Below are 22,230 nucleotides of genomic sequence, written 5' to 3' on the forward strand. Positions count from 1 at the left end.
AATCGACTAAAGTGATTGCAACCACCTAAGCAATAGTTTGATTTTCATACCCTTTTACCGAATGGTTGTACGTTTTTTGCTGCACGAGGATTCAATCAGTCTAATTATGGCCATTACAAGTAGTGGGTTATTGATGTAGAGAAATGCCCATGTGAAGTCTAGAAGGACCGGATTTCCTTGCATAATTTGAATACTATGACACTGCTATTTTTTAAATTTTACAAATAGGACAAACATGACATATTCATAATTCCTGCAAAGTTCTACAGAATTTAATGTCGGCTGCAACAGGGACATAGTATCTTTAAACTATTTATGTTTGATGTTACATTTCATGCTTTAAGCCAGTGGGTTGCCAAATCAATTATTTTCTTCATCTTTGATCACTCTAATCTTAACTCCCCAATTCTTCCCTAGTTTAAAGGATAAGCCCGTTCCAAAAATAATTTGCTTTTAATAGATGCAGAAAAAACATAAGCAAAACAGAGCCAAACAAAAAAGGGGTGAAGTCGGATAACTAATAAGGAGATTATGAATTTTTAAAAACTACGGAACTTAGAAAATCACTAAGCAAATTGCCAATTGGGTTATCGGTTTGTGACCTTATTGCCTCACTATTTAACAATTGCTTCTTCTTATCGAGTCACTACACAAGTCCCGTCCAGTGGTCCACACATGCTTTGGCACGGCAATTCACGGCTTCCAGGTCATCTTGGGTGCATGACTCTGGCAGGAGTGGGCAGACTAGCAGGTGTTCCATTCTCTGTTCCTGGCCACATTCACATGCTGTTTGTTCATCTCCTAACAATTGCTGAACATATGTTTATCCCATTCGTGTCCCTTTTTATCCCCCAAACCTTGATTTTCCCATTCCTTTGACCAGGTTATGTGATTTGATTTGGATCATATTGCGTGCATGGCATTTCACAAAATCTTTCATGAACTTTGAAAAAAATTGATACTATTTTCTGAATGAATTCAGAATCATCGATTTTTATATAAATAGTTTATCAAAATGTTAATTTTCATCATTTAACTGAAACAAATTACTCTATATTAGTGCATCCACACAAAAATATATTACTATCAATATTTCTGCTTTTATTGAAAGTAAGTTATTTTTTTAGTGGACTTGCCCTAACTTTAGTGAATGGTAAAGGAGGAAGAAAACAAGATATCAATGTTTATAATGATTTTTGTTTCTCCCCGATCGGAAAATACGAGAGATTCAGTGTGATTAACGAATCTTATTCCCCCGGCAAAAAGATGCCCCTGCTCTTTTAGGAAATCCCGGATGACTATATAATATTAAAGGGGTGTAGCATAACGAGACTCCGTGTCTTTCCCGTAGCCTGACATTGGTACACACGGAGGGTTAATACGTCTATTTTTAATGCGTTGTGCGCCGCCATGACACTACCCGTCCAGCCGCCCCACATCGATCCAGCGGCCCGTTGATTGGTTGAGCACCCGTGTGCTTCGACCAATAGGCCTTGTCCGTTATTGTTCTAATTATTCGACCGCCGGTCCACCCGGTCCACCCGTATAATATAAAATACGCTTGCGTACAATTTATTTTAGATTGGTCAGCCTTAAAACCCAAGAACAACAACAACAATTTATTTTATCACGTGACGAAGTGCAGCAGCGACAGAGAAACGTTGTGATCTTTCAGATCCCTTGTTGACCATACATTGCGAGACAAAGGAATATCACTAGCAATATTATTTTCTATACTATATCCGCAATGAGTAATACATTTAGCATTATAAATAACATTGTTTGCAAAAAAACGAGAAGATTATGCTTTTGGATTAGTGATGGCCGAATTGTATAACCATAGATTGACTCTTTGCATAAGTTTCTATTCACTTTTATATTGCAAAATGTTATTTTCATCACTGATATTCATCCACTCATGTCATTTATTTTCTCCTTAAAGGTGACTATTATGGCAACCGTTGCAATAGTCTGGGAATATTCGATAAAGGATCTGGAGAACACTATTAAAACCCTACCAATACAATTACTGTTTTAAAACAGATAGCTATTAGAATAATTCATAACAAATTTAATCACACAGCTTAACTTTTCTTAAACTGAGAATTATCGATGTTTTATCATGTAGCCCTCGTTACTTTTGTAAGAGTAGGGTACCAAAATAATAGAGATGAGATGAGTCTGTAAAACAGGAGGCGAAGAAGAGATGTGTGATGGTTAAACTCGTGACACGGACTGCCTTTTAATAACAAGTAATAATGTAAATAAAACATAATTGAATATTCGTATTCAACAAACAAACTCACATAATCAAAACACAAATACACTTCTATAGTTCCTATCCCATATTTAACCAAACAAAAACTTATCATTCTTTAGAATGGATAATGTATAGTAACTATTAACTTAATAACAAATACTCGAAACATATAACTGCTGAAATGCGAAGATAACCAATATCCCTTTAACTCGACTAAACCTAAATAAAGTAAACAAGACGATAGAAAATATATCCTAAACAATTATAACGAAGAAACTATAACTAACATAAAAGGAATAGACTAAATAGATTTATACATGTCTGACTAATAATATACAACTGGAGACTACTGAATGATAGATATATAGTGCTTTCGTAAACTGGACATATATCGTGCAAATGAATAATAATTGTTGCTCTCTAACTTAATTCATTATTGTAAAGGGCGGAATAGATAAATGAGCGTTTTGGTCTTTTGGACCATAATAAAACCCACTCATACATATATAATAGTGACGGCTAAAGCATATTTACTTCAGCTACTAATACTATAGTACCTGCTCTATGCAGATTACAGAGTTGAGACAAATAAACCTAAAAAGCCCAAGTTCCTCTTTGTCAAGGTAATACTTGTACTGGTACTATTAGTTAAAAGTTGTAATCCCTTCTTTGTTCTCAACGATGCGCTCACTCCCTACACACCGTGTGAACGTACATAGTCTAATCACGCAGACACCAATGTATCGTAGATAAATGATTATAAAGTTATACGCCAATTCCACATCAATCCCTGGTATATCGGAACACATATTAACATGATTATTATCTTGGCATGATAATGTAAGATCATAGACAAAATAAACGACATAATAACTCGATACATATTATAAGAAAGTACGGACTTATAGACTAGCAAAATCTGGCCGGTTCAATGTCAAATCGAAGGTTATCTCCTTCTGAGATGGAAATCTCTCAAAACGTTATCAAATCGAATATGGAAAATCGTAATAATATTTCCCCAACTAGAATATGTCAAATGCTAACTAGAATCACAACAGTGGTTCATAAACGACAAAATATTGATTAGCTCATATCTTTAAGTAAGAAAGCTAAATAGTTATGTACAATGTGAAATATATATATTCGCGGGTACCATTCACCCATACAGTATAACGCTTCACAAATAGTTGTAAGCTAAACTTTCTTAACTTAAATTCTTTCCTTAAAACAACGATATCTACAAATGCGAACATCAGAACACATCCAATCATACATCAGTACAACCGCACAAAGTTATATAACATGATAATAATGATTTACTTAAATATAAGTATAATACAAAATATGGTAAATTACCTGTAAAACAGGAGGCGAAGAAGAGATGTGTGATGGTTAAACTCGTGACACGGACTGCGAGGAGTCAAGCGGGTTCACGAGTTCAAGGTGTTTAGAAACAAAGGGACAAAGGTAATGTTGCGGGGTCACGTGTTAAAAGATATTTGCATAAAGTGAGTCATATAATCCAGCATTCTATGTGGAAACAGGATAGGGGTATCTGACTAGTCTTTATAAAACAGTCACCTGGTTACACTCATAACTTAATTACAATGATAATTAATAAATGACACATATTTAGAAAGCTTAGGTCCTCTTCTTTCATTTGATGCAACTCACATGATGCATATTTTACGCAAGAGTGATTAAAAGCAATTTGAAGAGAGGAAACCAAAAAGTCATTTGGCGGGCGGTATCTGAATTTCAAGGAGAAAATCACATTTCTAGAAAGTTCAATTTCTGCTCTTTCATGTGACACCTCAATCAGGAAAAATGAGCCAGGAATAACAAAGTTCTTTTTGTTTAAAGTAATGCTTGCATTTCCATAATGTGATCAAACGAGTTCGTTTTCACTGACTACCTGCCGTAGCAACAAACAGAGTTGACAAAAGACTTAACTCCGTTTCGTTGAAGATCAGCCATGCATAAGGTCTTTCGTCTTCTTTGTGCATGGCTGATCGTCAAAGAAACGGAGTTAAGTCTTTTGTCAACTCTGTTTGTTAATACGGCAGATAGCCAGTGAAAACGAACTCGTTTTATCAAATTATGGAAATGCAAGCCTTACTTTAAACAAAAAAAACTTTGTTAGTCCTGGCCCATTTTTCCTGATTGAGGTGTCATTTGAAAGGGCAGAAATTGAACTTTCTAAAAATTTGATTTTCTTTTTAAAATTCAGATACCGCCCGCCAAATGACTTTTTGGTTTCCTCTCTTCAAATTGCTTTTAATCACTCATGCGTGGGAAAGGAATCATATGAGTTGCATCAAATGAAAGAGGGGGATCTATAAGCTTTCCAAATATGTGTCATTTATTGATTATAATTGTGATTAAGTGATAATAAAACATCGATAATTCTCGGTTTCGTTTTTCTGGGACGCACTGTATAATATCTGTACAAACCATTATTACAAGACCCAACCAGACAATCCAATCATTTCCACCTTCCCTTCACTCGTATTCGTCCTGAAACACGGTCCAAAATATAGGAACTCACTTAACAACGAAAAGCTGGTGCAAAAGCAACTTGCTCCCTGTTTCTCTCTCCCTCTCTCTTTGCCACACACTCAAACACTTGCTTTATTTTCCTCTTTCCCATTCCTTTATCCTTGTAATGAATCTATTCCTTCTATGCTTGTACAGTTTAACATTCATAAATATGTAATTTACAGATGTATACTTAATGCAAATTTACGTTTGCATCTTAAAGTTTTATAAACTAAAATTAATATTTTTACTTTTTATAAAGGAAAGTATTTCTCCAATATTGTATCGTTTTCAAGAGTCCAGACATGTCTAGAGACAAGAATATAGAGTCTTCTGAAGAATGCTTTGAATTAAGAATTCTGCATAATTGATTCACGCTATATAATTTGTTTTTCGAATGCATATCAGGGACAAATATATTGCTCATTACGGGACAGAGGAGATGCATGAAATAGTCGCGTTAATGGGATATTACACGGCCGAGATGACGGGTGTGGGGATACATTGGAAGTTTACTCATTTCGATAGTCAAACTAATTTGGATGATTTTACTGTATAAAATAGTACGCCGTTGAGAAAAAACAATTAGGAAAAAAATTACGCTTTTAGTGGAAGCAAAACAAATTTAATGTTATACATAATTCAGTATAGTAATGTCAGCAATTGTGTATCCGACATGATGTCGTACTATTACAACAGATTGAGACTCTTAACATTCACTCTGGTGATCTCAGTGAACGTCCCTATGCATCACGTGATCTCGCTCAGTTCATCTGTAAGATGACTCATCTGAAGAAGCTGACACTCAACGGTCAGTATCACGATGACTTCTACTCAACATCGTCATCGATTGCTTCATCTGCAAAGGTATCGATTTGATCACATTTTGTTGGACTCTTAGCAAATCACGACATGTTTGTTATACTGTTGGTGCACTCTTTCTTATAGAGTCAAACGCAAGTGTACAATTTTACTCTTCCTATTGGAACACTGTTAAGGAGAAGCAAGTAGCAAAAGTTGATCGTTTCAGGAAGTGGATGCGAAAAGTGAATTTCCGTCATAATACAAAATCAGAGTGAAGATTATGAGATCCAGTATGTGGATCGTCCCCCACCCCTACCACACCCTCACTCATTCCGATGTGAATATGTATTAGGGTCAGTAAAATTACCAGATCGTATGCCCGGGAAAGGAACCCCCCCCCCCCCCCTTGTCTTACAATCATAGCTCCACCACTATAATGTCGTCAATAACATAATCAGGGTGTTCAGGTTCTCCAAAGAATATAGGACAGGGTTTTCCCAAGAGTAGTGTGATTGGTAACTGGCTCGCGACCCTTTTGCCTTCTTGTTTTATTCTATTTTGTCCTGTTAGAATTAAGATCATGGGCCAAGTCCTTCATTTATATTTCCCTACTACTGCCTCAGGCATCGGGTCAACATGATTTAGACAATATTATTATTAATTTAACCCGCAATGCCCAGAGTATCGATTGGATCAATCAAAAACCTTTTGATCACCTATGTAATTATCTATCAGTTATGAATAAACACCATTATATCGGTCTCAAAAGAATCCAAGAACTATTGAAATTAGTACTAATTTCAGGTGTCAATACTTGTATATCATCAACAAAATAAATGTTATTGTTTTAAGAGTATTTCATTGACGCAACGATATTAACACAATTTTAAACGAATTGTTGATTCTTGAATATAGTTTTATTTGGTTGTTATCAGTATTCATTCAACAAAATGTTGCTATCATAACAGATTGAGACTCTTGACATCAACTCTGATGATCTCATTGAACGTCCCTCTGCATCACGTGATCTCGCTCAGTTCATCTGTAAGATGATTCATCTGAAGGACCTGACACTCCGCGGTCAGTGTCACGATGACTTCTACTCAACATCGTCATCAATGGCATCTTCTGCAAAGGTATCGATTAGATCATATGTTTTGGACTCATAGCAAATCACTACATGTTTTTGTTATACTGGAGGTGTACTATTTCCTATACAGTGCGTCCCAGAAAAAACGAAACCGAGAATTATCGTTTTTTTATCATAACGTAGTCACATTTATAATTACTAAATGACACATATTTTGAAAGCTTAGATCCTCCTTTTTTCATTTGCTGCAGTTCAAATGATGCATATTTCAGGCATGAGTGATTGGAATGAATTTGAAGAGAGGAAACCAAAAAGTCATTTGGCGGACGGTATTTGAATTTCAAAGAGAAAATCACATTTCTAGAAAGTTGAGGTCCTGCCCTTTCATATGACACCTCAATCAGAAGAAATGAGCAAGGAATGACCAAGTTCTGTTTGTTTAAAATAGTGCTTGCATTTCCATAATTTTATTAAACGAATTCGTTTTTACCGGGTGCCTGCCATAGCAACATGCCGTTTCGTTCGCAATCAGCCATGCATGAGGTCTTTCGTCTACGGCTTATTGTCAACGAATATGGATCGCCCCCCCCCCCTTCCCATCCACCAGCCCTAACTCATCCGACATTTAAATGTAGTAGGGTCAGTAAAATTACTGGAACCTATGACCGCGGGATGAAATCCCCTCTTCTCTTACAATCATGGATCCATCACTTTAATGTAGTCAATAACATAATCAGGGTGTTCTGATTTTCCCCGATTAAATGCACACGTTTTCCTTGAGAAGTAGTGTGGTTGAGGACTGGTTTGTGACCGCTCTGCCTTCTTGAGTAATTCTCTTTTGTTCTGTAAGACTTTAGATCATGAGCCAAGTCCTTCAATCATATTCTCCACTACTCCCTCAGTCAACAGGTCAACATGATCTAGGAAATATTATCATTTTCTTTATCCGCAATGCCTACAGTCACGATTGGATCAATCAAAAAAACCTAATCACCTCTGTCATTAGCTATCATTTATGAAAAAACACCATTGAATCGGTCTCAAAAGAAGCCATGAACTATTGAAATTAGTTTTAATTTCAGGTGTCAAGGCTTGTACATCTTAAACATAATAAATGTTATTGTGTTAAGAGTTTTTCATTGTGGCAGCGATATTAATAGAATTTAAAACAAATTGTTGATTCTTGAGTATAGTTTATTGGTTATTATTAGTATTCATTCAACATAATGTTGCTATCATAACAGATTGAGACTCTTTACATCGACTCTGATGATCTCAGTGAACGTCCCTCTGCATCACGTGATCTTGCTCAGTTCATCTGTAAGATGACTCATCTAAAGGACCTTATACTTGTAGATCAGTATCACGATGACTTCTATTCAACATCGTCATCGATGGCATCATCTGCAAAGGTATTGATTTGATCGTATTTTGTTGGACTCATAGCAAATCACTATATGTTTTTGTTATACTGGAGGTGTACTCTTTCCTGTATAGTCAAACGCAAGAGTACAATTTTACTCTCCCTATTGGTACACCGTTAAGAGTAAGCAAGTAGGAAAAATTCATCGTTTCAGGAAGTGAATGCGAAAAGTGAATTTCTGTCATAATACAAAATCAGAGGGAAGATTTTAAGATCAATAGTGAATAATATAAACCATATTTTGAATTTCATATGACTATTCGGGGTGCTATGGAATTGATGTAGAGAGACAACTATTTCAACTTCGAATGCTGATGAGACTAAATATTAAAATTTAAAAATTTTAAAAAAAATGGATCCACCACATAATGTTGTCGATAACATAATCAGGGTGTTCTGGTTTACCCTCGATTAAAAGCACTCGTTTTCCATGTAGAGAAGTGTGGTTGAGGACTGGTTTGTGACCGTTATGCCTTCATGTTTTATTAAACCCCTCGTAGACGAAGTCGGAGGCGATATACATGTAGTAAAGCTGCCGTACGTCCTTCCTTCTGTCCTTCCGTAAAAAAACTGGTTTCCGGTTAATAACTTTAGTAATGTTTAACGGATTTTAATGAAATTTGATATGAAGGCACATGGTATTAAAATATAGCCTATGTTTGATTTCGGAATATGTAGGTCAAAGGACAAAGGTCATAGCTCATGAAATATGAGAAAATGCCTGCTTAAATATACGCGAGAATGTTTTTTCTTTATAAATCCAATAACGTAAACATTGTTGTTGAGTACATACGTCAAAGCTCAAAAGTCACAGCCCATTAAATATGCAAAAATTCTCAATATTAAGGAAATTGTACCCTGCGAGTGGATGCTACGCTTTGCGTTGACTTCTTCTCTTTTGTTCTGTAAGACTTTAGATCGTGAGCCAAGTCCTCTATTTATATTTCCCTACTTCTCACTCAGTCAACAGGTCAACATGATCTAGGAAATATTATAATTTTCTTTATCCGCAATGCCTACAGTCACGATTGGATCAATCAAAAAAACCTAATCACCTCTGTCATTATCTATCATTTATGACTTAACGCCATTGAATCGGTCTCAAAGAAGCCATGACCTATTGAAATTAGTTTTAATTTCAGGTGTCAAGACTTGTACATCTTAAACATAATAAATGTGATTGTGATGAGAGTTTTTCATTGTGGCAACGATATTATTACAATTTAAAACAAGTTGTTGATTCTTGAATATAGTTTATTTGGTTGTTATTAGTATTCATTCAACATAATGTTGCTTTCATAACAGATTGAGACTCTTGAGATCAACCCTGCTGATCTCAATGAACGTCCCTCTGCATCACGTGATCTCGCTCAGTTCATATGTAAGATGACTCATCTGAAGGACCTGACACTCTGCGGTCAGTGTCACGATGACTTCTACTCAACAGCGTCATCGATGGTATCATCTGCAAAGGTATTGTTGTGATCATATTTTGTTGGACTCATAGCAAATCATTACATGTTTTTGTTATACTGGAAGTGTACTCTTTCCTATATAGTCATACGCCAGAGTACAATTTTACTCTCCCTATACCGTGTGAGTCAAAAAAAAAATTACACCTTGAAAATGGCTAATTATTTAAAAAAAAACATCTATGAACAGGAAATTATTATACCTCTCATGAAAGAATGTTTAATCCTAAATCATTTAGTATCATTTTTGTGTGGAATGTGTTCACGCTTGGATGAACAGGAGGCATTGTTTGCGAGAGTGCAAAAATTGACTTGCGCCAAAGTGATGCATACGGTATGTATTACGTTAGGATTTTAGCGGAGTGAGAGAATGAATTGAATGTATCAAATTAAATGCATTGCATATGCTTTTTGCAGGAGCAAAGTCACACACACACACACACACGCACACAAATGTTCGTTGATATTTGATATGTGTGGCATGATTAATTTTCTTAGGGATGTTATTTGGATCTGCAAAGACCGAATTAATACCCAAATCCCAATTATTTTATTCAAATATCAAATGAGGAACTTTGGCGCAAGTCGAATTTTGCACTCTCGCAATCAATGCTTCCTGTTAATCCAAGCGTAAACACATACCACACAAAAATGATACCAAATAATTTGGGATAAAACACTCTTTCATAAGATGTATAATAATTTACTGTTTACAGATGATTTTTTCTAAATAATTAGCAATTTTCTAGGTGTAAACTGTTTTTTGACTCACACTGTATATAGGAACACCGTTAAGAGTAAGCAGGTATGAAAACATTTTATCGTTTCAGGAAGTGGATGCGAAAAGTGAATTTCTGTCATAATACTAATTCAGAGGGAAGATTATAAGATCAATAGTGAACAATATAAACCATATTTTAAATTTCATATGACTATTCGGGGTGCTATGGAATTGCTGATAGAGAGACAACCATTTCAACTGCGAATGCTGATGAGACTAAATATTTAAATTTAAAAACCTAAACAAATGAAAAATCAAATCTCTTTGTCCCCGTTCGAATTATATCTGAAACTTTTGGAAACTTGCAAAGTTTTCCATGTACATTTTATTTCACAATTTTCTGTTATGTACAAATATTTTTTCAATATGTTTTACTAAATCAAATTTCAGAATAACGTATAGCTTTTGTAAAATAATGAGGATGGCAACTGAAGCAAGATGTAATGTTTAAAATTATTTTTAAGTAGTGTTATGTCAGCAATAATTGTTTATCCAATATAATGTAACTATTATAACAGATTAAGACATCCGGTATATGGATCGCTCCCCCCCCCCCCCCCACCACCCCTCATCATGCCGACGTTTAAATGTAGTAGGGTCAGTCAAATTACCGGATCATATGACCGGGGGATGAAATCCCCTCTTCTCTTACACAGGCACGTAGCCAAAGTTTGATGTTTCGGGGGCACATACATGTAATCGATCGAGGTCAAAAAAGGGGTCTACAAAATTTCAACCGATCCTGGAAATTTTAGGAGGGGCATGTGCCCCCCCCCCCCCTAGTGGCTTCGCGGCTGCTCTTACAACCATGGATCCACCATATAATGTTGTCGATAACATAATAAGGGTGTTCTGGTTCTTCCCCGATTAAAAGCACACGTTTTCCATGTAGAGTAGTGTAGTTGAGGACTGGTTTGTGACCGTTATGCCTTCTTGTTTTATTAAACCCCTCGTCGACGAAGTCGAAGGCGATATACATGTAGTAAAGCTGCCGCACGTCCTTCCTTCTGTCCTTCCGTACAAAATCTGGTTTCATTTTGATAACTTTAGTAATGTTTAAGGGATTTTAATGAAATTTGATATGAAGGCACATCGTATTCAAATATAGCCTAAGTTTGATTTCTGAGTATGTAGGTCAAAGGACATAGCTCGTTAAATATGAGAAAATGCCTAGGTAAATATGCGAAATTAAAAAAAAAATCCTATAACGTAAGTAATGTTATTGAGTACATGCGTCAAAGCTCAAAGGTCACAGCCCATTAAATATGCAAAAAATGCTCAATTGAGGAAATTGTACCCAGCGAGGGGATGCTACTCTTTGCGTTGACTTCTTCTCTTTTGTTCTGTAAGACTTTAGATCGTGAGCCAAGTCCTTCATTCATATTTACCCACTACTCCCTCAGTCAACAGGTCAACATGATCTAGGAAATATTATCATTTTCTTTATCCGCAATGCCTACAGTCACGATTGGATCAATCAAAAACAAACTAATCACCTCTGTCATTATCTATCAGTTATGAAAAAACACCATTGAATCGGTCTCAAAAGAAGCCATGAACTATTGAAATTTGTTTTAATTTCAGGTGTCAAGACATGTACATCTTAAGCAAAAATAAATGTTATTGTGTTAAGAGTTTTTCATTGTGGCAGCGATATTAATACAATTTAAAAACAATGATTCTTGAGTATAGTTAACTGGTTATTATTAGTATTCATTCAACATAATGTTGCTATCATAACAGATTGAGACTCTTTACATCAACTCTGATGATCTCATTAAACAACCATCTGCATCACGTGATCTCGCTCAGTTCATCTGTAAGATGACTCATCTGAAGGACCTGACACTCGACGGTCAGTATCACGATGACTTCTACTCAACATCGTCATCGATGGCATCATCTGTAAAGGTATTGATTTGATCGTATTTTTCAGGGCTCTCAACAAATCACTTCATGTTTTGGATATACTAGAGTTGTACTCTTTCCTTTATAGTCAAATGCAAGTGTACAATTTTACTCTCCCTATTTGTTACACCGTTAAGAGCAGGTCCGAAAAGTTGATCGTTTCAGGAAGTGGATGCGAAAAGTGAATTTCTGTCGTAATACAAAATCAGAGGGAAGATTTTAAGATCAATAGTGAATATATAAACCATATTTTAAATTTCATATGACTATTCGGGGTGCTATGGAATTGCTGATAGAGAGACAGCCATTTCAACTGCGAATGCTGATGAGACTAAATATTTAAATTCAAAAACCTAAACAAATGAAAAATCAAATCTCTTTGTCCCCGTTTGAATTATATCTGAAACCCTTTGGAAACTGCAAAGTTTTCTATCTACATTTTATTTCACACTTTTCTGTTATGTACAAAAAAAAAATTTCAACATTTTTTACTAAATCTAATTTCTGATTAACCTAAATCTTTTGTAAAATAATGAGGATGGCAACTCAAGAATGATGTAATGTTTACAATTATTTTTAAGTAGTGTTATGTCAGCAATTATAACAGATTAAGACTTGACATCCAATGTGTGGATCGTCCACCCCCCCCCCCCCTCCTCCGCTACCCCTCATTCATTCCGACGTTTACATGTAGTAGGATCAGTAAAATTACCGGATCATAATAATCATGACCGCGAGATGAAAAATCCTCTCTTCTCTTACAATCATTGATCCATCACTATGATGTAGTCGATAACATTATCAGCATGTCCTGATTTCCCCCCGATTAAAAGCACACATTTTCTATGTAGAGTAGTGCAGTTGAGCAATAGTTTGTGACCGTTATGCCTTCTTGTTTTATTAAACCCCTCGTCGACGAAGTCGGAGGCGATATACATGTAGTAAAGCTGCCGCACGTCCTTCCTTCTGTCCTTCCGTAAAAAAAATATGGTTTCCATTTGATAATTTTAATAATAATTAGCGGATTTTAATGAAATTTGATATGAAGGCACATGGTATCAAAATACAGCCTATGTTTAATTTCGGAGTATGTAGGTCAAAGGACAAAGGTCATAGCTCATTAAATATGCGAAATTGTCTACTTAGATATACGCGAATTTTTTTTTTTTTTATCCAATAACGTAAGTAATGTTGTTGAGTAAACACGTTAAAGCTCAAAGGTCACAGACCATTAAATATGCAAAAATTGCTCAATTAAGGAAATTGTACCCGGCGAGGGGATGCTACGCTTTGCGTTGACTTCTTCTCTTTTGTTCCGTTAGAATTTAGATCAGGAGCTAAGTCCTTCATTCATATTTACCCACTACTCCCTCAGTCAACAGATCAACATGATCTAGAAAATATTATAATTTACTTTATCCGCAATGCCTACAGTCTCGATGGGATTAATCAAAAACAAACTAATCATCTCTGTCATTATCTATCAGTTACATGTAGGAATAAACACCATTGAATCGGTCTCAAAAGAAGCCATGAACTATTGAAAGTGGTACTAATTTAAGGTGTCAAAATTTGTCTATCATACACAAAATAAATGATATTGTGTTAGGAGTTTATCTAACACAATGTTACTATACGGCAACGATGTTAATATAATTTTTAATGAATTGTTGATTCTGGAATATAGAGCTATTTGGTTGTTATTAGTATTCATTCAACATAATGTTGCTATCATAACAGATTGAGACTCTTTGGATTTACTCTAAAGATCTCAATAAACGTCCCTCTTCATCGCGTGATCTGGCTCAGTTCATCTGTAAGATGACTCATCTGAAGGACCTGACACTCGGCGCTCAGTATCACGATGACTTCTACTCAACATCGTTATCGATGGCATCATCTGTAAAGGTATTGATTTGATCGTATATTTCAGGGCTCTCAACAAATCACTTCATGTTTTGGATATACTAGAGTTGTACTCTTTCCTTTATAGTCAAAAGCAAGTGTACAATTTTACTCTCCCTATTTGTTACACCGTTAAGAGCAGGTCCGAAAAGTTGATCATTTCAGGAAGTGGATGCGAAAAGTGAATTTCTGTCGTAATACAAAATCAGAGGGAAGATTTTAAGATCAATAGTGAATATATAAACCATATTTTAAAATTCATATGACTATTCGGGGTGCTATGGAATTGCTGATGGCGAGACAACTATTTCAACTGCGAATGCTAATGAGACTAAATATTTAAATTCAAAAACCTAAACAAATGAAAAATCGAATCTCTTTGTCCCTGTTTGAATTATATCTGAAACCCTTTGGAAACTGCAAAGTTTTCAATCTACATTTTATTTCACACTTTTCTGTTATGTACAATTATTTTTTTCAACATTTTTTTACTAAATCTAATTTCTGATTAACGTATAGCTTTTGTAAAATAATGAGGATGGCAACTCAAGAATGATGTAATGTTTACAATTATTTTTAAGTAGTGTTATGTCAGCAATTTTTATTCAATACAATGTAACTATTATAACAGATTAAGACTTGACATCCAGTATGTGGATCGTTCACCCCCCCCCCCCCCCCTCCTCCTCCGCCACCCCTCATTCATTCCGACGTTTACATGTAGTAGGATCAGTAAAATTACCGGATCATAATAATCATGACCGCGAGATGAAAAATCCCCTCTTCTCTTACAATCATTGATCCATCACTATGATGTAGTCGATAACATTATCAGCATGTCCTGATTTTCCCCCGATTAAAAGCACACGTTTTCCATGTAGAGTAGTGTAGTTGAGGACTGGTTTGTGACCGTTATGCCTTCTTGTTTTATTAAACCCCTCGTCGACGAAGTCGGAGGCGATATACATGTAGTAAAGCTGCCGCACGTCCTTTCTTCTGTCCTTCCGTAAAAAAATCTGGTTTCCGTTTGATAATTTTAATAATAATTAGCGGATTTTAATGAAATTTGATATGAAGGCACATGGTATCAAAATACAGCCTATGTTTAATTTCGGAGTATGTAGGTCAAAGGACAAAGGTCATAGCTCATTAAATATGCGAAAATGCCTACTTAGATATACGCGAAAATGTTTTTTTTTAATCCAATAACGTAAGTAATGTTGTTGAGTAAACACGTCAAAGCTCAAAGGTCACAGACCATTAAATATGCAAAAATTGCTCAATTAAGGAAATTGTACCCGGCGAGGGGATGCTATGCTTTGCGTTGACTTCTTCTCTTTTGTTCCGTTAGAATTTAGATCAGGAGCCAAGTCCTTCATTCATATTTACCCACTACTCCCTCAGTCAACAGATCAACATGATCTAGAAAATATTATTATTTACTTTATCCGCAATGCCTACAGTCTCGATGGGATTAATCAAAAACAAACTAATCATCTCTGTCATTATCTATCAGTTACATGTATGAATAAACACCATTGAATCGGTCTCAAAAGGAGCCAAGAACTATTGAAAGTGGTACTAATTTCAGATGTCAAGATTTGTCTTTCATACACAAAATAAATCATATTGTGTTAGGAGTTTATCTAACACAATGTTACTATACGGCAACGATGTTAATATAATTTTTAATGAATTGTTGATTCTGGAATATAGAGATATTTGGTTGTTATTAGTATTCATTCAACATAATGTTGCTAACTTGCTATCATAACAGATTGAGACTCTTTGGATCTACTCTGCTGATCTATGGAAACGTCCCTCTTCATCACGTGATCTTGCTCAGTTCATCTGTAAGATGACTCATCTGAAGGACCTGATACTCGGCGGTCAGTATCACGATGACTTCTACTCAACATCGTCATCGATGGCATTATCCGCAAAGGTATTGATTTGATCATATTTTGTTGGACTCTTAGCAAATCAGTACATGTTTTGCTTATACTGTTGGTGCACTCTTTCCTTTATAGTCAAACGCAAGTGTACAATTTTCTCTCCCTATTGGAACACCGTTAAGAAGAATCAGGTAGGAAAAGTTGATCGCTTCAGTAAGTGGGTTTAAAAGTGAACCTTCTGTCATAATACAAAAACAGAGTGAAGATTATATGATTGATAGTGAATAATATTTACCATTCTTTAAATTTCATATGACGATTCAAAGTGCTACGGAATTACTGATGGAAAGACAGCTTTTTCAATTGTGAATACTGATGAGACTAAATAGTTTAATTTAAAAACCTACAAAATGAAAAATCGAATCTCTTCGTTCCCGTTTTGTATTATTTCTGTAATCCTTTGGAAACTGCAAAGTGTTCCATATACATTTTATTTTATTTTATTATGTAAAATTCATTTTTAAAAGTGCTATTTAAATCAAATGTCAGAATAACGTAGAGCTTGTTCAAATGAATGAGGAAGGCTACTGTAACATGATGCAATGTATATCGGTCGCAAAGGAATTCAGGAACTATTGCAATCAGTAATCATTTCAGATGTCAAGATTTAAACATCATTAAACACAATAAATGCCATTGTGTTAAGACTTTTTTTTTTAATGTGGCAACGATATTAATATATATCAAACATACTGTTGATTTTTTAATATAGTTTTATTTGGTTTTTATTAACATTCATTCAACAAAATGTTGCTATCAAAACAGATTGAGACTCTTGAGCTCAACTATTTGAGTCTCAATGAACGTCCCTCTGCATCACGTGATCTCGCTCAGTTCGTCTGTAAGATGACTCATCTGGAGAAGCTGTCACTCGGCAGTCAGTTTCACGATGACTTCTACTCAACATCGTCATCGATGGCATCATCTGCAAAGGTATTGATTTGATCACATTTTTGGGGACTCTTAGCAAATCAATACATGTTTTGTTTTACTAGAGGTGCACTCTTTCCTATATCGTCAAACGAAATTGTACGATTTTACTGTTCAAAGTATACACCGTTAAGAGGAAGCAGGTAGGAAAAGCTGAAAGTTTCGGGAAGTTGATGCGAAAAGTAAACTTTCTGTCAAATACAAAAACAGACAAACGTAATATTAAAGATTGATAGTAAAAACAATATTTTTCACAGCTATACTTCATCCAAATATATTAAAAAATGGCAATGGGCGGCTTCTATGATGAACAAGAATTGATCACTTTAATTAGTTCTTTCAAAACTATGTCTAGGAGGGGCTGTTGAAATGTCAACATTACGCATAACATTGTATCAATGCAGCCAGGTTAAACTGGTGATAATCCATATAAAAATATACACCAAGAGCCTGTAATAAGTTTGCACGACAGATTGAGACCCTTTTCATTGGAGAAGTGTTTCTCAGAGGATAATTGATAATAATTAAAATATTAATAATAATAATAATAGTAATAATAATAATAATCGAATTCAAACAGCTCCTTTTCCAGGGTTTACAAGGCACTGTGTGTCAGCAATGATATCCTCTGGCCCCACGTGATCACTCCACGGGGTGAATAATGGTGGATCGAGAATAGGGACAAACGCCCCCCCCTCCCCCCCCCCCCTCCTTCGGAAAAACACTATCTGGCATAATTATACAAAATAAGAATGGGTCCTTAATTATGCAATTTACCCCCCCCCCCCCCCCCCCCCCACCCACAACGGCACTTAAATGTCATAAACCTTTGCTTTTTCTCTTCTTACTATGTATCGAATATTTAGAAAAGATAAATACAAAACTCCATAGCGCTTACAAAGAAATAAACTCAAAGTAAATAGACCTATGAAATTACGAAGGAAAGACGTAATTTTGGTTGCTGGTCAGATAATTGAAGCCCCTCTGAATTGTTGGGCCCCAACAATTTGATGGAAAGATTTCACTTAAATTGTATCATAATGTAAAAGAGGATGTCATAAATATTGATAAAAGAATACAACAGCACAACAGAAAACCCCAATTATGTTATTATTTTATCATTTTTATCTTCAAATACATTTTTCTTTTTTTTTGTTGGGGGGGGGGGGATCTTTGCAGAAGTCCTTTTTCACATTATGATATGATTTAAGTGAAATTTTGCCATCACATTTTTGTCGAATTTGTGGCTCCCAACACTTTCAATTCAATTTAAATCATTTATTTCCATATTCCAACCTCAATTCAAACAATGTGTAAAAAAAAAAAAGAGTCAATGGGAAATTAAAAACATTGTAAAACTACGACATTTCAATCAAACGATTAAGAAGGAAAAAAACAGAACAAGTATAATACATAATTCATTATGAAGAGAGGCTTTAAAGAATACGAGGGCATCTGAGAAATGTAAGAGGATGTCATAAATATTGATAAAAGAATACAACAGCACAACAGAAAACCCCAATTATGTTATTATTTTATCATTTTTATCTTCAAATACATTTTTCTTTTTTTTTGTTGGGGGGGGGGGGATCTTTGCAGAAGTCCTTTTTCACATTATGATATGATTTAAGTGAAATTTTGCCATCACATTTTTGTCGAATTTGTGGCTCCCAACACTTTCAATTCAATTTAAATCATTTATTTCCATATTCCAACCTCAATTCAAACAATGTGTAAAAAAAAAAAAGAGTCAATGGGAAATTAAAAACATTGTAAAACTACGACATTTCAATCAAACGATTAAGAAGGAAAAAAACAGAACAAGTATAATACATAATTCATTATGAAGAGAGGCTTTAAAGAATACGAGGGCATCTGAGAAATGTAATGACCCCCTCCCCCTTTTGTTGATTGTCACCATCTGATTTGCCACTGCATTACCAAGCCCTACAAATAATCATCTTTATTTGTTAGCTTTATCTGTTTATTGATATTCATTACAATTTTCAATCGTTTAGTCATTTACGGATGTTAACGTAGTGGAACATTCAACTAAAGCGAAATGTTTTCCAAAGGGATTCTAATAAAAAAAAAAAACCATAACAAAAAACAAATGTGACACTTGAAAAAGGAAAGGAATAACATGTATCTATATCATTGTTGAAAGAAAGGGCAGTACAAATTGCGTTAATATATATAACTATATCTCAGGTGTTATAATGCATTTGGGTGTTTAAATGAATTGTTATTTCATACAAATCATGTAAAACATGCATCATCATTTCGACATGACCATAATGGCAAGGAGCAAAAAAAAAGGTTTTATACCCATACAATGTCTTGTTTCGCCTATATTTTTCTTCAATGGGGGACACGGTTACTTCGCCCGCCTTTCTCACGATATGCCTATGCATTATAACACCTACAAATAAGAATCTGTTGGGACGAAACATTACTTCAAACGCTCAATTATATGGTGGTATATTTGTACTTGTAGACATGTTTCATATTAAATATCTGTTAATCCTGCAGTAAAATTTGACATTGGACATTCTTAAACGGCCCACTGTGCATCACACTTCAAGTAATGTGATTAATTAACGCTATATACAGCGATAAAGGTTTAAATGTTCTAATCGCGATATACATTTTTAATTTTTAATTTAAAAAAAAATCCTTTTCAATATTACTATTTCAAATTCTGATACATGTGTTCTAGTTACATTTTATTTGATTATTGTATATACGATGTACGGAATACTTGCATTTGACTGATTTGAAATTATTTAGTTAATGTTTATCCTAACGTATGGCTGAATTAGGCTGGTTTCCGTTTCATTGAATCTATAAACTGTACTTGCCTTTAACATACTTCTATTAGGAAATAATGAATGATATACATGTACAATTGTATTGCATGAAAGCCAAACAGATTTGTTTTGAAGACTTTGATTATCATGCTTATACTTGTACTTGCCTTTGCAAAAGATTTCTCGCATTTGCTCGGCCTATGTCTTTTACAAATCCTTGTTTATATTCTACAATACCCATGAGGCTAGCATAATCCATTTTCACAATTTGTGTTGCTTTTTTCATGAAACATTATATATTTACCAACAATCGAACCTACTACATTTGCTAGTGCACTTTGATTGCCTTTTTTGTATGTACATGATCACGACCAGAGTTGTACCACGAGCCCCAACCTGACTGAGCTGACAGTGGATACTAGCACACTAGAAGTATGGCAGGATTGTGGTTCGATGTTTGATAGTGTGAAAAGGGTCACTATAGAGGCAGAAAGAACGATCAACTGTGACGTCATCCAGAGGATCCATCTACCAGGAGCAACAGAACTCACCATTCAAACACATGAGTATGGTCGTCGACCGGCTGGTTTCCACGAGGAGCCCACTTCAATACCCAATGCCCTTCTGAATATCTCCCCTCAGCTTGTCAAGGTGACATTCAGGGATCTTGGCATTGGCAACAGTAAGATGGAACTGATTTTACAAGCTTTCAGTTCACCACACAACCTCAAACATCTGAAGATTATCAGGTGAGACAATATCATTTGTTAAAAGAGTACTTTGATATGTTTCATTTCTTTTACCCCCCCCCCCCCCCTTCTCTCTCTCTCTCTCTCTCCCGTTCTCTCTCTCCCTCTCTCTTTCTCTCCCTCTTTCTCTCTCTCGTTCTCTCTCCAATCCCTTTTCCTATCCATAATACACTCAGTCCCCCCCCCCCCCCCGAAAAAAGTGTACACTGTTTATATTAAGAATTTTCATATTAAATGATTAAATAGTACTTATCTTTCATATCTCAAAATAAACATAAATTCCTTTTTCAGATGATTTGCAATTGGTTTCATACCATTCGCCCATGAGTGAGAATAGTCGTTTAACAATAGTCTATCACGAGAGAAATCGTAAATTGGGGCATTTGGTCTTTTAAATTGTTGATGAGCATTTCCATCTTGTAGAATCAAATTAAAACAATACGAAAAACCACGAGGAGCACGAAAGGAGAAATGCTGTATTGCGTCTATTTTGATACTGGTAGATTCATACGATGCGGGTCAGATGAGGCCGTGGATGATGTCATAATTGCTTGCAATAAAGATCAGGTCATGGAGGTGAAGGTGGAGCATGGAAAACCGCGTCGGTAAGTCCTTCAAACTCTTACTTCCAGGCTTGCAATGCTCTTTAAGGTTCTACATGTCCCATTTGTAGGTCAAACAAATGAAAAGGTTGAATTTCAACAGCATTTAAAAAAAATACTTATTAAAGACTTCCCTCAAAAAAAAAAGGTTTGAAAATGGCTTTTGGTGGTAAAATAACGACTATAGTCTCACATCAATTGGTGCAAAATGTATCAAAGAGTTGACAAATGGCGTGCATGTAAATTAATATTCCTTTGGAAATGTGTAATCATGAATGTCCAAGGGTGCCTATTGCATAACAGGCTTAGGTTACTGGATTAGCGAAGTGATAAACTAAAGTTATTTATACTATTTTTTATATTACATGTTGGCTTATTTCTTTACATTATTCGCGCATGTTTGTATCAACACGTTTTCTACGTATTCATTAACTGATTAACAGATTGTGCCCGTTTTCATGTTGTAAAAGAAAATAAGTTCAATTTAATTCAAATTAAATTAGTAAAGATGGTTCTGTTTGACGTAAAGCTGTGTGATATACAATCTCTCTTCTTTGCCCTCCGTTTACTGCTCTATGTGATTATGTTGTAATGTTGCGCTGTTTGTATGTTGATGCACACTGTTACACTTCTCTCTGTTTCTATCTCTCTCTCTCTCTCTCTCTCTCTCTCTCCTCTCTCTCTCTCTCCCTCTCTCTCTCTCTCTCCCCCCCCCTCTCTCTTTCTCTCCCCCCTCTCTCTCTCTCCCCCCTCTCTCTCTCTCTCTCTCTCTCTCTCTCTCTCTCGCTCTCTCTCTCTCTCTATCCCCATCACTATAGTCTTTTATTTGATTAATCGTAGAGATGGCACCACACTCGATCTGACGAATCAGACGGAGCAGACAATCTTTGCACACAAACAGGAAATATGGGCTGAAATGAAAAGTGCCTCAATCATCATCCCTTTTCTTTTACCATTGTCATGCAATCGATTTCAGTATTCATCCACTGAATCACGTTGACAT

The 22,230-nt window shown here is 35.4% G+C and overlaps 1 protein-coding gene across 1 annotated transcript; it reads left to right on the forward strand.

The window, feature by feature from the left end:
* The first annotated feature begins 5,894 nt into the window (after window positions 1-5,894).
* On the forward strand, window positions 5,895-21,234 carry LOC105445553. Its single transcript, XM_030995062.1, has 10 exons — window positions 5,895-5,939; window positions 6,571-6,738; window positions 7,937-8,044; window positions 9,421-9,588; window positions 12,112-12,279; window positions 14,017-14,184; window positions 15,959-16,126; window positions 16,902-17,069; window positions 20,252-20,625; window positions 21,129-21,234. Exons 1-10 carry the CDS (start codon window positions 5,895-5,897, stop codon window positions 21,232-21,234), a joined length of 1,641 nt encoding a protein of 546 aa, XP_030850922.1.
* Window positions 21,235-22,230: the final 996 nt, after the last annotated feature.

The sequence above is a fragment of the Strongylocentrotus purpuratus genome, unplaced genomic scaffold, assembly GCF_000002235.5.
Source record: "Strongylocentrotus purpuratus isolate Spur 01 unplaced genomic scaffold, Spur_5.0 spur5_scaffold_21, whole genome shotgun sequence".
Taxonomy (NCBI): Eukaryota; Metazoa; Echinodermata; class Echinoidea; order Camarodonta; family Strongylocentrotidae; genus Strongylocentrotus; species Strongylocentrotus purpuratus.